Source organism: Acipenser ruthenus, chromosome 29 (genome assembly GCF_902713425.1).
Source record: "Acipenser ruthenus chromosome 29, fAciRut3.2 maternal haplotype, whole genome shotgun sequence".
Lineage (NCBI taxonomy): Eukaryota > Metazoa > Chordata > Actinopteri > Acipenseriformes > Acipenseridae > Acipenser > Acipenser ruthenus.
In genome coordinates, this window is record NC_081217.1 from 9,032,639 (window position 1) to 9,050,630 (window position 17,992).

The 17,992-nt window shown below is 38.9% G+C and overlaps 1 protein-coding gene across 2 annotated transcripts in view; it reads left to right on the top strand.

Moving 5' to 3' along the window:
* Positions 1-202: 202 nt before the first annotated feature.
* LOC117433202 (nuclear factor of activated T-cells, cytoplasmic 2-like) overlaps positions 203-17,992 on the top strand; it is a 57,855-nt gene continuing 40,065 nt past the window's right edge. The window contains exons 1-3 of one of the 2 annotated variants that reach the window (XM_059004200.1): positions 203-483; positions 7,315-8,281; positions 10,684-10,852. In XM_059004200.1, coding sequence (XP_058860183.1) covers positions 420-483; positions 7,315-8,281; positions 10,684-10,852 — 1,200 coding nt within the window. In that variant the 5' untranslated portion in view covers positions 203-419. Of the gene's footprint in view, positions 484-3,320; positions 3,735-7,314; positions 8,282-10,683; positions 10,853-17,992 lie in introns of those variants that run through there. The other variant, XM_059004199.1, reaches the window with a different exon arrangement.

Below are 17,992 nucleotides of genomic sequence, written 5' to 3' on the forward strand. Positions count from 1 at the left end.
TGAAGTTCTTGTGTCCGAGAGAAGCCGCAGAAATGCCTTGGCTCGGGCTCGGAAACGTCATGGATTCCTGAGAGTAGAGCTTGCAGGAAAGCCCTGAGTCTGGGAGATGGAGCCGCTCCAGGGTTGCCATGGTGAAACGAATAAACAGGAGGAAACACTGAGGGAATCCCGTTATTTTACAGCATTCATCCACTATAAACATTCAAAGCAGGGAAGGAAGTTGTCCTAGTCTGCTAATCTGCAGCGCAAGGAAAGGGGCTCATACCATTGCAAGCTGATGTTCTAGTCTGTTCATAACGCCTGTCTGTTTCTGCTTTGAGAGAAACAAAGTTTTATAAGAGTCATATAATTTAATGATGAGTTTAATAGCTTTAATTCAAAGATTTTTATTTTGTTATTGAGGTTTTTGTTTTCTTCAAATGTACAGAGAATCCGCTTGGAGATTTGTACCTTATCACCGCATCATGAGGTCCACGAATCAAGGTATGGTAACTGATGCAATTGTGTCTTTAATTCATTGATGACATATTTAAAAGTTTTGCTGTACTATTTTTTCATTTATTTACGCTTTTCTATTATTTAGATTTTAGACTTTCATACTGACTTTATATTATTATTATTATTATTATTATTATTATTATTATTATTATTATTATTATTATTATTATTATTATTATTATTATTAACCATGACAAACAATGATAAAGCATCTTTCTACGTTATAGTAATTATATATATATATATATATATATATATATATATATATATATATATATATATATATACTGTATAATATATATATAGTACACGCTCCCATCTTCTTAAACTTTTTTTTTTTTTGCTTACAGTCTAACACACATTTATGATAGTTTATAAAGTTCAGAATGTTTTCCTCGACACTTATTCATCACCCAGCTTGTGAGTTGCCCTATACTGCAGGTATAGAGTTAAGACCAGAAGGCCTGTCTTGAAAGGTCGTTCTTTATATCATTGGCACAGCTCTTGAGTATGAGGCTTGCTGCACAGTCATTTCTGCTGCTTCTGGACTGGTTTGTAAACATTTCTTTGACAGTTTTAAAAGCAATCTCAATATGAATGCATTTAATTGGAAGTAACACAATGTCTTTAATCCATAGGATAATTTGGTACGGTGTGTTGCTAACGTCATTTCAGGTGATGAGTTATGCCCTGCTTAATCTTTCTCATTGTGATAAATTATGTAGCCATATAAGAATACAAAGAATGCAATTTATAGTTCACAGTCATTGAGAAATAGCTCATACTTTGTGCAGTATCTTGAGAACTGCTTTAGAAGTCCATTGTGATGTCACACTCTAACTCCATGGATGCAGTTATACTGAGAGTAATAATGTCACAGTGATATTTTTTTTACAGTACTAACACCTGAAAAGTTTTTAAAGTTTTTGATTCTTAATCTGAGTGGTTCTTAATTACTCAGATACTGAAATTTTCAATTTTGTGATCTTTTAACCCTTTGTAGACTGAAAATTCTACCCTTTCAGACTGCCTCCCTGCCAGCTGAGAGATATCAATTCAAATTTCGAGGTGGCACCAAGTGCCCCAAAGACACGACCGACCACCAAAACCAAGCAGATCAAAATGCTGTGATACATGCATGTGCCTGCTGATTTTACTCTGTAATGCAAGCTTTGTCCTGATTGAATGTGCAATATAATAATAATAATCTTTATATAGCGCCTTTAATAGTGGACCACCATCACAAAACGCTTTACAAGATACGAGACTAGGGTGTGTGAACTATACATCAGTCGCAGCGTCACTTACAACAACGTCTCACCCGAAAGACAGAACACAAGGAGGTTAAGTGACTTGCTCAGTGTCACACAATGTGTCAGTGGCTGAGCTGGGATTTGAACCAAGGACCTCCTGGTTACAAGCCTGTAATAAGGCTTGCCAAATGCTGTCAAGATTGTTTACCCTTATAAAGTTTCACCATGGTAAAAGCATAGCAAAGTGTAATAAAGCCTAGGTAATTATTGTAAAGCCCAGATAGGTAAAAATATACTACATGAGCTAACTTCAAACAGACTAAACAGATTGAACAGCTCCCTGAAACACTTCCAGCTTTGCATGATCTATCACTGACACCTGGTGGCAAAATTACTGTGAAAAAAAACAATTCAAAGTATTTCAGAGACTCTCCTAGTTGATTTTTACCCAGGGAATGCAGCCACTTGGTTTATCAGGAGAGGCAGTGCAAATCTGTAGGAAAATATGAAAAGAACCGTGGAAATGTTAAGTATGTATCTATGGAGTGTTCTGCGGAGATGTGGTTAGTATTTGAATTAATAAGGGCTTGGAATAATGTGAATCAAGCAAACATAATCATATCAAAAATATATGGGTTAAGTACTGTACTTCCAATTTTTTATACCGGAGGGTCGTGGGTTCAATCCCCGATGGGGGACACTGCTGCTGTACCCTTGAGCAAGGTACTTTACCTAAATTGCGCCAGTAAAAACCCAACTGTATAAATGGGTAATTGTATGTAAAAAAAAAAAAAGTGATATCTTGTAACAATTGTAAGTCGCCCTGGATAAGGGCGTCTGCTAAGAAATAAATAATAAATAATAATAATATGTCCAGCATTTTGTCAGTAAAGTCTTAAGAAACTGTCAAACAAAAACACCACATCACTTGAGATGTCTTATTGGGCCACATGTTCAAAGCCTTAACTCCAGTTAACTCCAGCTTTCTGAAGGAGACAAAACATCTGTTAAATTAGAACCGGACAACTAAGTTATATATTTCAGGTTACGTTAGCAGTCTGTTTGTGATAATTATAATGACGATGTAGCTGCAGAATATGGAGATCAACGGGAGCCTGTAAATTCCTCGATTTCTGAGGAATTCCGTTCGGTCTCTGGTTATGTCCATGTTCCAGCCCTGTCCTGGGGTAACAGTACCCTGTATAACTGAAAATGGTGAAGGTTGGTACGCAGACTATATTAATTGTCTTCCATTCACGTGTTGGCCAACTAAATACACATGTTGCACGAGGATTTGAATTCTGCGAACTTGATGTTGTTTGTCCAATAGAAATGATCGACAATATCGTTTGCCTTTTATTTGTTAACGAAATATAGGGATTAGCGTGTAACCATAAAAAAGCTCCCCTATGGACATTAGGAGGCGTGTTCATGCTACTTTTTATACCCTGTATATACTCCATTTACTTTATGAAAAGGGCACGCCTGCTTTTACGTGTGGTTTATTTTGAACAGGAAGTTGCGATAGTGCTGCTTGTCAATTTCACACTCTTTTTGTCACTGCAGAGACCGGCTGAAAAGTGCATGTCACAAAACTTCTATTTGGCGACTATAAGCACCACACATTATTATTATTATTATTATTATTATTATTATTATTATTATTATTATTTTCTAACCGTTTATTTTGGATGAGACAACTTCTAATGTACCACCGTACACAATCTGGATTGGATTTCTTTGAATGAAACACACTGGTTGATACATTTTGAAAAGAAAATCCTGTTTTTTTTTATTAACCTGGCTGCATAAAAAATAATAATTATACACCAGAACAGATGACCTCCGTTTACACCGAAAAGGACCCTGACACCTTAGGGATTAGCGAGGATCTGAACCATGGGAGCTGTCAAGATGAGGAGCTAGATTTCTCAATTCTGTTTGAATATCCGCTCTGCGATGATTATCAGACTTCTGCGCAAGGTTTGTGAGCGTTACACAGTAACACACTATTATTAACTTTATTGGATTTACATGATGCTCTTTGTGCAGCTTTCTTTTCTCTGTGTGTGTCTTATCAAAGTTGGTATGCCACAGGTGCACAAAGTTACATAACACATACTCCTAGTCTGTATGCGTTGCAGTTTGGTAGTAGTAGTAACCACATGCTGGCCCATATAGCACTCCCTATAGTTTCCTAGTATACTGTAGTACATACTAATATTTAGGATTTCTAGTATTTTTGTTTTTGAGCGGTGCTTTAATTTTATATACATAGTATTTCTTACTAAGTCCTGTTTTCTTCATTGACGTCACTATGGTTTAAGATACACATCTAGTTTAATTTTAAGTCATTTATTTTGCTGTTTTTTTAATTAGGCTGAAACCTTAAGGTACATTGTATTGCATCTTAACCCGAAACAGAGCAGGTCTTTCAGATATTTAAACACTACTGAACTGATTCTTATTGTCGGAGGTCGTCTTATATGCTTCCAGGGTGTGCAGATATAGCCCATACAGAAGAATTTGCATAGCAGAAGCGTAAAAGATATACATACCAAGCGCTTGTAAAGACACGCAGACAAAACATGGGACACATGAAAACAACAATTACAACTATACCGCGGAAGCTGGTAAAAACTAATTGTGGCTCTAATACAACAAACTAAAATTAGTCTTAATACTCTGACCTGAAGAAAAATAGAATGGAATAAAAAGTGTTACGTTCTTCCAGATAAATCTTTTTTTTTCTTCTTCTACATACCATGCGGCAACCAGGCAGGGTAAACTATTTGAAGCGCAGTGCACCTTTCCGCTATCATTAAAGCTGAAGTTTCCCCAAATCGGTTTCAAGTGTGCTCTAAAACTGTTTATTTGAGTCCGTCCACTCCACTGCCGCCTTCTGTTGTTTGAAAGTAGTCTTTGTTGATTATCGATCTTGCAGTCAGAAAGTAGTTTTTGTTGATTATCTAGCTTGTTTACATAGTTTTGTAAGGACCCTTAAATGAAATCTTATTATTATGTATTTCTTAGTAGACGCTCTTATCCAGGGCGACTTACAATTATTACAAGATATCACATTATTTTTACATACAATTACCCATTTATACAGTTGGGTTTTTACTGGAGCAATCTAGGTAAAGTACCTTGCTCAAGGGTACAGCAGCAGTGTCCCCCACCTGGGATTGAACCCACGACCCTCTAGTCAAGAGTCCAGAGCCCTAACCACTACTCCACACTGCTTCCCTCTTAATTTAATATGACGCTACCATCCTTTTAAAAAGTACAAAAAAACGAAAACGATGACAGCTCTGCGATGATTTAATGTAAAAAATGCTGACCACAAAACTGCAGTTATCATTTTCCTTGTAGATGGTGTTACTTGGTATTTTTTTCAAAACTGCCATGACAATGGTGGCGACATAACTGAATTTGAAAGTTTTTTGTGACCACATTAGTTACATGACAGTACTTGCTGTAATACAAGTACATCATTCATTTTCTATCTGGGGAGGGGGTGGGGGGGGTGGTCACTTTTTGGTTTTTGGTTTGTTCAGTGGTCTACCAACCTTAAAATTATTTTTTATTTTTTAAACCTTGTGCCACTACACCTTTAAAATTAAACTGCTCCCAAAGAAACCAGTGCTAGATACAGTTATATATACAAGAAGGCCAGTGCTAGGTACAGTTATATATACAAGAAGACAGAGGGAGGCATTCAATGAAAATACCAGTTACTATAGCTCCAGTGTTGATTTCAATAAAGAGCTCTTGCTTGCTTGGCTTGGGTTGCACAGGCATCGTGCTACAGATCACCAAGGAGTCCCGGGATTGCTGGATAGATGCGATTTTGTAAATGGACTGAAAATTACAAACCCCTGTCATAAAAAAATAGTAAACATGTATTTTAAAACCTGATACAACACTAGAATACATTTTTAAAAATCAGCCTGCAAGCCAGGCTTTCAGGTTGTGTTGCACCTCCACTATCGTTTCACCTGGAGTTTGAAATCGTCCCCGTCCCATCAATGGCTTCTTTTAACGCTTGTTTTGCCAGCAACTGAAGAAACCTTGCTGAGGTCAAATGACCTAGGAAGTGCAAGTATAACTCCTGAGAGTAAGGCATGGAAACTGGAAACGTTCTTTAGTCTGCCAGATATCATGTTTCAAAATGGAAATACACGTGTGTTATATAATGTGTGTGTCTTTCAAAACTGCACACCCGAGACCTGCGTAGCTAATAGGAGAGCGCAATCAGTTAGCTACAATCACTTTCAGTACGCAGGGTTTTCCTCTATCCTCAGTGACTGCTGTCTTTAATTTCTGAAATGAAGTATCATGTATTTTGTGCTGGACACGGATGCACCTGCCAACAAGGTCTCACATACCTCCTCAGGGAGATGCAGCTTTTATATATTACAGGGATCATAACAAATAACAACAAATGCATCCATCATATAAAGAATGCTGCGCACAAAAGTGTCTGCTACATAATGCAGGTGTTTTAGTTTTTGTCCAAGCCCAGTAGGTCAAAAGAAGTGGTGCTTGTTGTGTCCGTGGTAGTGACCTAATTCACCCATTACTTCATTTAGCTATAGATTGCTGCTTCATTAAGCAGCACTATTTGCACAAGGTTTGTAGCAGGTGGCAGAGCAGGTTGCGTGTTTATCTTACTGGGTTTTTTGATTAAAAAGTGTTTGTACCTGTGTATAGAATAGATCTATCTATATTGACCCTATATTTGCTCATTTGCAGCAGGGCTTTATAATGTTACAGGATGTGACCAAGGGTTTGGTAAGTCAAATACAATCCAAACTGAGGGAGGTTCTGTGTTTTTAAATGTGAGTACATCATTACAGATGGCTGAGAATCTTTCTGCCAATCAGAGTGCCAGTTTCAACTGCCGTATGCCACGACACATCCCAGAGAAAGCCATTCATGGCATCAACCATGCCATATTTTCTGCTTTGCTTTATTCTCCATAGTGGTACGTTTAACATCACCTAATTAAAAAAATAAACATACTTGAAGCACCGCTCAGAATCTGCTTCAAATACAAAGTCAATTCAAACTGGTGACAAATTAAAATAACAGGTAGGTGCCAGTTAAAAATGCTCCCAAAAATTACAAAGTAGCCTGTCCTCAAATGAGGACAATGGCACTTAATGGGTTAATGATATTCTCTTTATCAAACTTTTCAATGGGAATCACAATGTTGATAAATGGTTTGTATTATATTTTAAATTAAACAATTATACATGTATGTTTTTTTTTATGTCTGTTGAGAAAAAGCAAGACAAATGCTTAATCCTGAACTTAGAGCTGTGAATATGACACAAAATACCTTGTGACATGAACAAAATGGCGACGTTTTAAATGCAGAGAAAACCACATCAGTCATTTTTTTTTATTTCAGTCACCAAACACATGCTATGGGTTTGTTAAAACTGCTAACAGTTACAATTTGTTTCAATTAGATTAGAGTCGGTTTCTAAATAGCTATGCAAAGGCATTTTTTTCTTGTTTACCATGTGGAATGAGTGTGTTCTTTTTTCTCTCTCAGAAGAACTAAATATAGCTCACAAAGTCCTCAACCCATCTGGAGTCCCATACACACATGGGGAGGTGTCCCATTATGGCCCAAAATCATGCAACTCGTCCACCTATGCAGAGCCCCCAGATGGCATCAGTGGATATTTGGGCGACAGATACTACCTGGATCCCGCCAGACAAGCAGGTCCCTCTGCCGTGAGCCCACGAATTGAGATCACCCCTTCCCATGAACTGATTCACTCGTACGGCAGAGAGCTCAATCTGGGGCACCCCATGAATCCAGCTAACACCAGCCCCCGGTCGACACTGCCAGTGCCTGGCTACGAGAGCGCCTATCGGGAACCATCCTGCCTCAGTCCAGCTAGCAGCAACTCCTCCACTAGCTGGCATTCCGACACCTATTCTCCCTATTCTCCCTGGGGCTCGCCATGTGTGTCTCCTAACAATGGCCAAGCGGATGACTTGTGCCCACGGTTCCAGCACATCCAGACCCTCACATCCCCCAGGACCTCCCCCGGCACTTCTCCCAGGACAAGTGTCACAGAGGAGAGTTGCTTGGGTTTAAGCTCCTCTTCCCCACGCCCCAACTCCCGGTCCACGTCTCCAGTGGGGAAAAGGACCTATGATGAGCATACCAATCAGAACACGCCGGTAGCCAAACACCGTTCCCGAAGCCCTTCTCCCCAGAGGTTCAGAGATGATAGCACCCCCAATGCTTTCAACCTTCATCAGTCTCCCTACTCATCTAGCCTCGCTGACGCCATGAATAGCCTCAACACCGGCTCTTCCTGCAGCATCCCGTCCAAGATTGTCAAAACCAACCCATCGTATCCGCTGTACACATCTGTGGAGCTACAGCAGGAGAACTACCTGGGCTCTGGCGAGCAGGATGTGAAGAGGAAACCTGGATCGGAGCAAGTCTTTCTCGTGCCTCCAAACTGGACTAAACAGCTGGTGCCTGGGATACCATTTTACAGGTAATGTTTTCTTATTTAAAACACCACTTTAAAAAAAAAATAATAATCAATGTCATTTTGTGATACGCACAGACCAGGACATGTTCTTCTTATTTGATGTGACCAGGAGCAGGTTTTTGGAACTGCTCATTGAGCAGACTGGGCTGTTCAGCAGGTATCAGTAAAGGAAAGTGGAACGGAAGCAGGTAGTTCAGCTCTGTCTGGCCTCACGAAATAACATCTATAATGGTTAGGGAAAGTTTGGTACAGTTTCACTTCTTTGGTCATTTCACCAGTGCCTCCAGGGTAAAGCATGCAGCTGGCTGTCGAGCATGACACTCATTAGGGGAACCAGCTGACTGGTCAATGACAGGAAAGAAGGCGTTGAAAGAGGACAGTTTCTCTCCCCAGGTGAAATGACCAAGGAAGTGCAAGACTACTTGAACGGAAGGCATTCGAACAGAGCTTTCTTTAACCTAGTATGGTATATTGATCCACCAGTATTTAAGTCGTTCAAACAGACCCCATCCGTCTACTATTGAAAAAGGTACTGAAAGGTTTGGTCTGCATTTGTACCACGTATCTTAGTTATTATCTTCCAATGTGCTTTTGATTGCACCGTCCCCAATGCTGTCCCCAGTTCCCATACAGCTATGTTTACTGTTCTCTAATCATTTGAATATATGTAAATAAATGCGCCTACTGCAAAAATGAAAACTTCTGATCATGTTTTTCATGATCTGTTGCACTTTCTGTCACACATGAAAATACAATGCTAAAACTCAAACAAAACAATGAATACAATCCATTTTAAAATGGTATATTAATAATCCTAATACTAATACTAGTGTACTACTAGTGTAAAATGGTATATTAATAATCCTAATACTAATACTAGTGTACTACTATTACGGTTATTATTATTAATAATAATAATAATAATAATAATAATAATAATAATAATAATAATAATAATAATAATAATAATAATAATAATTAGAGAGTGTTTGTCTAACAAGCTCGTAGATCTATTAATCGGCATTGTAGTATTCTTTGGGTGAATCTTTAGTTATAACAATTTGCATCTGTACATGTACATAACCCCATAAGCACATGTTCAGATCAATCGAACAAGGTATTCAGAAGTTATAAGCCTCACTACCTTTTGTGGAAATAAACAAACACAACATCCAAACCAGAAAATGTCTATATTTTGACATATCAGTGGTATCGCAATAGTATGAAGCAATAGACAAGAGAAATCCATTGCAGTACCATGATGCCATGTCTGTACAGTGCCAGACAGAAATACCTGTTCCAAATCCATTGTGTTACTATTACTGGTAAAGCCAGTGATTGCAAAATGGTTCTCCATGGTAATACGTTCAGGTTACAAATTTATCCTGAAGGTAACTTTGATGTATAGATATGTGTATGTGTGTTTATGCGTGTAGTGTTATATGCGTGTGTGTGTCTGTGGTGTTATGTGTTATGTGCATGTTTGTGTGTAGTGTTATGTGCACTTGTGTGTGTGTGTGTGTGTGTGTGTGTGTGTGTGGTGTTATGTGCTTCTGTGTGCATGTGTTTGTTTCTGTTAGCTAATTAGACTGCCAAGCAAACAAACTACTACTCTACTGTGTACAAAAAAAAAAAAAAAAACGTACTTCAAGAATGTGGTCTTTCTATCTCAACAGGAAGCTGAAGCTCGCAGTCAGAAAACCAAGATATCAATACAGTGCCTGGTTTTCTTAAACATCTTTAATATTGCTGTTTGAAAAAATGTAACCTTCCCAGTCCTTAGTGAAAGTAAAACTAACAACAACCATACATTATAATTACATCTGAATGACCTGGTATGGATGACTGCAATTGAGCTAAAGATAGCTAAACTGAAACACAGGTTTCAAATTCCAGCTTGGGTCCTGACTCCCAAAGCCTTGACTACGCCGATGACCTGGAAAGAATCAGTTCCTTGCCTCTTAATGCCACTAGCAACGTTACCACTCTCCCCTCTTTTAAGGGGGGAAGCATATCAGTGTTGCACAGGCTTCAGTGAACAATGCTTCATCTATGGGCTTCAGTGCAGAGCACAACCCTAATATGTTTCCTCACCGCACTTGCTCCCAGTCTTCAGGAGTCTTTTCAGAAGCCAGTTTTACCGGAATTGTAAGCAAAGTAGAAACAGCAATACAGAATCATACAAAACACACAAAGAGGCAGGCAAATGCATATTAGGGACATGAAGAACATCATCATCATCATACAAATCAGATCATAGAAAACTAAACAAGCATCTAGGTCTAGTAGACAAAAAAAAGAACAGGGAAGTATACTAAAGCTGAACAAGTGCTTGGTTGACAAAGTTACTACGGTGCACTTAGAAGGTAAAGGTAAATGTGATGTTCTGTTTCCTTCCTGTGCAGTATACCAGTTGCCTCTCTTCCTTCCCTTGAGTGGCCTGTGCCAAGCCAAGTGGACCAGTACCATCTTCAAATTGAGGTTCAGCCCAAACCTCACCATCGAGCTCACTACGAAACCGAAGGAAGCCGAGGGGCAGTGAAAGCTCCCACAGGAGGGCATCCGGTCATACAGGTAACTCATTTCATTATTAGCTGCTATGCATGAGATGGCATCTTGCTCTTATGTAATATGCAGCAATGTCACCCCCAGGCTGGTGCTATGGAAAAGTCATGTGCATCTCTGTCTGTGTGTTTGCCTTTCACAAAGCAGTGCTTGTACTGCCAGTAAGATATTGGAGCGGGTTTTCAAAGTCAAAGTATGAGACTACAGGTCTTGTTGTAGGTTTTTATTTCATAGTGTCAAAGCATGAGGCTACAGGTCTCACTGTAGGTTTTTATTTTTGGTAGTTTTTGAATAACTTAACCCTATTATTTGGGTGTCCAAGTGCACAAAAAATCATAACGTTCAAAATAAATGACAATAAAAAGAAATGTGTTTTTCTATAAAACGTTTCTTGTTGATCCTTAATATATGCAGCAGATAATAAGAGTTACTGTAGATATGTATGTAACAACGGGTTTGTTTCTGTAGATAGAGAGAAACAGGGAGCCAGTTCTGCTTTTTTAGACACAATAGGAAGCAGGTGCTTCTCTATAAATTGATGACATGGCAGCGCTGGGAGTTTTGTACGCAGATAAAAAAAAAGGCTTATCAGTGGTTATTATTGTGCAATTTCAAAAACTTAGAGATTGTTAAATAAAAACAGATTCACTCTCATTAGTGTAACACCTGTCTTGCAAGTTTGTGCTGTATTTTAACATTGAATTGAATGCTCTATTTTAACTTTGAAAATCCCAGTTATATTCCCAGAACCTTCTAGAGGCACTCCCTGTTTAGCAGGTATTACAATTGCACCTAAAGTCCTATGGGCAGGGTGTGAAAATACAGTGTGGCGGCAGGGTACATGTCCTTTCAACAGCCTAGGACAGCATCTTTGCTAAATGTAAATGATGGCATAGAAACCAATGCAAAAGTGAAATACCTTGTTACTTTTGTTAGGATCTGATAGGAAAGTAATACATGAGGCAAACTATGAGGCAAAGTTAATCAGAGGAGCTGAGTATGTTGTATATAAGTCCTAGAGCACTCAGCTGTTAGTCGGTCAAGTAGATTGAAAGGAATGGCTAACTACTCCCTGGTCAACATACAGCTGGAAAGGGCTTGGCACAGGCAGTGGCAAGAACTGCAGAGGATTGTGTAATCGGCTCAGTCAATACACACTGGATGCTGGGAGTGGGAACGAAGTTTCACCCCAGCATTAGTAGTAAAACCGCATTGTTTCCTAGCAAGTGAGGCCAACATTGAGTCACATCTTGTGGTGCAGCCATTACGTGTGCTCCTCCAAATGTTTAATATGATAGGGGCTTGCAATTTTAGGAAAGGATTCTGCTTGGCTCCAGTACTCTGGGCATCTGTTGTTCTTGAAGATGGAGCTATATTTAGGAACTTCATTGTATTTTTTAAATTGTTTAAGGAAAAATGTAATTTTACAAGGAGTGCTGTTGGTTAGTATTTCTATTATTATAATACCTGGAGAACTTTTATTTTTCTATGAACTGCAGATTTTAACAGTTATCATTACCTGCTGATGCTAGACAGCAGGTCTGGCATCAGCAGGAAGACGACCGGTATGTGGAAATGAAAGACCATGAAAATAAAGTCAGGGAGAGTTTGGGCAAATGCCTTCATCATCAGACAAACAGGAAAACAAATGGTGGCTTTGTTTCTCTGATGCTCCCTAGTTTTATATAGTAGAGTATTATTTCCTGGGTCTGGTCTGTCTGTTCCTTGTTTAACTTCCACTTCCACACCAGGGTCCAAGGCTGTAGTATTTGAGAGTTTCTACAACTTTGTTGCCGTCAATATAGTGCCAACAGCAAGTACAGTGCATAGCAGGGCAGCGGCATGCCAGTTGGCTGTATTCCGTTTTTTCCTTTGCCACTCACCCTATCACTAAGGCAACCATGTGCGCAGTTGGTATCTGGAAAGTCTCCTAACTGCTTTCTGCTGTTTTCCTGGTAACACAACTGACCTGCTGTTCAGGTCTTAATATTAAATGTTGAAATACAGTGAGTCTCTTTCCTAAATTGTTGAGTACTTGGATCATCTGTGCTGTCTGCTTTATCAAAAAGCAGATTAGGTTTTGCATGCATTTCCCAAAGGTAGTTTTCTCTGTAGGTAAATAGTGTTCCCTCTATTTGAACATAGGAACATGAGAAAATGTACAAACAAGAGGAGGCTTTTCGGATCTCCAGTAGCCATCCTGTTCCCAATTTGGTCTAAAGAATGCTAATGATTCTGCATCAACGTTGTGGCTTGGTAGCCCATTTCATACCCTCATTCTACCCTCTGTCTCCATTTCGTTTCCAACTGTGTCTTCTGGACCTGTGCTGTGCTTAAAGAATTGGCTAAAGTTATCAGGTGTATTTTCAGCAGGCAAATGGATTATTCAAGGAGTATTTGAATCCTGATTTTGCTGTGTTAGTTCTATAGATCTGGGAGCAGGTTAAAGGATGATATTTTTGTATTCTGTGATTTAAATTTTCCTTATTGTCTAGTTTGACTTGATGGAAAATGTTACTGTTTAGTGTTTGAATGTCATCTTTGTGTAGTGTGGGATTTTTAGCTGCTGGTTTAATTCAAGTTGCTTTACCCTTTTGTGGTAAAGGTTTAGTTTGTTTTGCATGGAGTTTTTAGATCTCTGTTCACAAATAGGATCCAGTTTAGTTCTTACCTATCATGTATGTTGGCTTGCACTGTTGTCTTATCAATGTAACCTTATAAAAAACACTTAAAATATATACACAATACAATGGAAAACTCTAAACACAGTTAATATACCGTGTTATATAAAGCTTCATGTAATATATTATATATAAAGCAATTTTACTTTTAAAACCAAAAAAAAAAATCTTTATATTTTTTTCACACGTTACGCCCCTTTTTTAAATGTGTGTTTGTTTGCGCTTGCAAAGTACAGATGCTGTCCCTAAAAATGCAGGCAACCGCAATTGCAAAAATTCAATTGAGTCATATCTCGTATTGGGTTTAGCTTCCGTGTTAGTGCTATGGAAAATTACCTGTGAGTGTCATCGCTGTGTCCTAGCTGCAGCAAGAAGCTTTGTTTTAGACTGGGATGCTATACCTTAAACATCTGAAATCTCAGCACACTAATTGGAAGCTACACTAATTACTTAAAAGTGCATGGCTGGTTTCACAGACCCTGATTAGCACAAGTCTTGGACTGCCTTATCTAAGGTAACATTAGGTATTCCCAGATTAGTGCTACTGGGGGTCTGTGAAACCAGCCATGGGAGTAATTAGCTTCGAATGACCCTTTCATAGTTTTTTGTAACTGGCCTCTATCAACTCTATGTACTGTACATCTGACATACAGACAGACAGCCTCTATATGTAATACAGTACTTTCAGATTGTGATACTCAAGGAAGTCTTTTTCAGGTTTCATCATGTAGTGGATTTATTCTCCACTATCCAAAGAGACTCAGGATTCAGGTTTATTGTCAGCTCCAGATATTTTAATCAATGTATACAAGGGAAGAGTCTACAAGAGACTGTTAACGTACACAAGGGTTACAGTAGGTTTTATACAGTGTTTTACAGGGTAGGGTGTGTCTCTGGGTGGGATGTCACAGAAATTTGTGACAAAGCCTTTCGTTCATTACATGTGGTTCCAGCTCTGCTAGAGCCTACCAGGACCAGTTTGTCCTGGGCAGCTCTTTCCTGGGGACAGGGTGTAAATCCTTTGGTCTGAACGAGTGTCGACTGTGGTGTAGCTTCTCTCCTGTCTCAGGCAATTCTCTGTTATTACAGCACAAGAAAATATCAAAACAGAGACAGTCCCATAGTTATCAGAGGTGGTGTCCCGGGGATGGAGAGTACTGTTGTTCACAAGCCCGAGGGCCAACTGCAGCTGATGCAATCACTGCTTGCTACAGTCTCAAAGGCACCTCACGTTCAATTAAATGTATATAGAAAAACAAGGTACACACGTAACACACAAGATATAGAGTTTGTCAGAATTAAATAATTCTCCTCTTCAATCACAATCGGACAAGCAGTTCTCCAGATGTATTTATAATGGAAGTGTGGCACACTGTACATACAAGCAACAACTTTACAGGATGCTTTGTTTTTCCATTCTAAAAGCTTATGACAATTTTGATTAAAGATATAGACTTTGTTCTGATATTTTGGTGCAGTGGTTCTATTCGTAGCCCTACTGGTACCATGGTGGTAACACTTTCTTATTGTGACATTAGCAAGGTAAGGATTTGGTTTGTTAGAATTTGTTTTCTTCGATCATATAAGCTAGGCCTTGCAGCAGCTGTATACAGCACGGCAATGATGGAGCCTCTTGCTCTTCAGGATACTAACTAAAGGGCTAATTAAGGGAAATTAAATTCAGATTTGTTGACATGAGCATTAAATTCAGATTTGTTGACATGAGCATAAGATTGTTATCTCAGAATCTTCACATTTCAGTCATTGTACACATTATCTTGGGATCGCATTTCAAACTGTTATGAAATGATCTTGTGATCTCGACACATCTTTTCCCCCATGTCCTCAATGAGCCAATGTAAAAACCCTTGCTATGCTTCATCTCTCTCACAAGGGGGTCCTTGCCGTGATGTCACACTGATGTAAGCAGGAGCCGAAACATGTGTCTACTTATTTTGTTTCATATAGGCCTTGCCTTTTATTTTGAGCTTTTTATGGTGAAGTTCTGCATGAGAATGAATTGCGGAATGAATCGAATCAAACTGCTTTGCGGAAAAGAAAAAAAAATCTAACCTAACCTTTCTTTTTTCTTTTTCTCTTAAAACTCTTTTTTCTCTTGCTTTCTTTCCTTTCATGTTTTTTTATTCCGTTGAAAAGTCACCCATCATTTCTGCCCCTCCCCATCTTTCACATCTTTCACATCTCTAACCCACTCCTGGTCATAATCATTGGTACTGTTTACACCTAGTTATCACAGGGTGCCAGTCCTTCCTATCACCAACACCCTCACGTACTATTGTTAATCAGCACACTAATGAAGAAACAGATTCAACGTTTGTCTGCTCGACTTCTGATTCACTTGATTCACAATCACATACATTTCTTAAAAGTACTACATTACAATTGCACGCTGTGACCCTTATACCAATGTGTTATTCAGCAATCCTCCAATTGTAACTATAGCCCCCTCACCTCTCAGCACAGAACCATTGCCATTGTCGTGCCTCTGCCTTGAGGATTAATTATCATTCATTATTTAGTTTAAATAAATTATGGGGGACTTGCTGTAGTTCTTTGTAACTTTGCACATGTTTTATACTCATTTTTCTGTGCAGCAAATATAGATAATGTGTAAAATATTCCATTGTTTATTCCTTTAATAAGATAATCATGAGTTATTATCTGTGTTGCCACCGCCTTACAATACAAAACAAGGACTTCCTACCCCATCAAAAAACTGAATTGGTTTAGCTCTGTATCTCACACGCTGCCACATATGGAACTATTTATTCTCTGGGGACATGTAAGAAAAACGATATTAATAATCCTTTCCCTCCAGAATGCAAGTACAGTAAAAAACAAACAAACAAAAAAAAAAACACATTCCCAATTCTGAGCAGGCCGTACATGATAAATGTAATTTATAAGTCACACCCCCCATTGGAAGCTACAGTTTTAGCAGCATCTACACTTATAATGCCGTTGAGAGGGTAGATCTCGCACTTAGAATGTCAATGACAAAGCACTCAAAACGTTTAAACCTCAAAGAGGTCTATATAAACGTTAATATCAGGGTTTTGTCTGTTTTTTTATTTAGAATTAATGACTTATAATATGTTTTGAGAGCAGTGAGTGCACTTTCTCTGGCACTCATTGTATAACAGAGCAACCTGACAAAGCAAAGAGTGTGTGACACATACACTCTCAACTTGATTAGAGGTACTGCAGCCACAGAACACTTATAAACATGTGATAGTAAGCAGAATGTGATTCTAACCAAAGTGATATTACCAGGATATTACCTGTCTCCTCTGTGACAATGTGGTGATAATAAGCAGAGGGTAACTTTAACACGAGATATATTAAACAGGTTTGACTGCAAGTGTAGAATAATATACTGTAAGCTATACACTGAAATCATGGGCACCACACTGGTTACTGAAATGTACCATCATTAACTGTGCACATTTACCACGTTGAACTTGGAACAGATCGCACGGTTCCCAATTACTCTGTGTTCCAAAGCAGATGCTGAGCTTGAATTCTCAGAATTCGGCTGTTTAATTTTAACATACTTTCCTTCCTGGGGGTCTGTATGTGTTGCACAGTACGTTAGGGATCAACAAGCTTGTAATTACAGCCTTAGATCTGAAGAGGCACACCTATTAACAACTGAGCAGGATTTAAGGGCTTGTGAGTTTAAAGATGCAAGGAGAAAGCTCCAGCAGCATTTCATATTAGGTTGAATACATACACAGGATTAGGACCACACATATTGTTAACTGCACATCGTAAGGACACATTTTTGACATACCAATGGTTTCACAATGTCAAGAACCATTACACACGGGTATGCTTGTTACCCTATTACCATATTTGTCGCTGGTACTGTAACAGTCCTAAGGTTTCTTCAGACACTTGGTAATGTATTGTTCTGTCTTTCCTTTTGGCCTATATTTGTGCATGCTATTTGTTTGCTGTCTGCATTCAAACTGACACACACACACACACACACATTGTGTTCATATCCTTTGCTTCAGACCTTGCGGTTTGTGCATGCTTCCTTTCACTGGGGCTGCAGAGCGTTCTGCAAACAGCCCGTGTTTGTGCTGTGTGACGAGGGAAGAATAGCTGGTTTGTTAGAATGCTGGCATGCTGCACGCTGCCTTGAGTTTTGTATTGCGCTGAAGGCTTGATTGCTGCCAGTAAAAAACAAAGAGAAAAAAGTAGCACTGCATGTATGTAGTATTGTGTCCTCTTATTTCGGTGCAGTATCTTTTAAATGTATATAACAACAATAATGCCAGTAACATAAAACTGCAGAATTGGATATTCTCCATCACTTCAGCTAACTAATTACCAAGATTCATGACAACTGAATAAGCAGCTCTAGATATATGCAACAATGTAAGTGTGACATACAGATGTACAGACAGACAGACACCCCCATATACCCCCAGAATCGGAT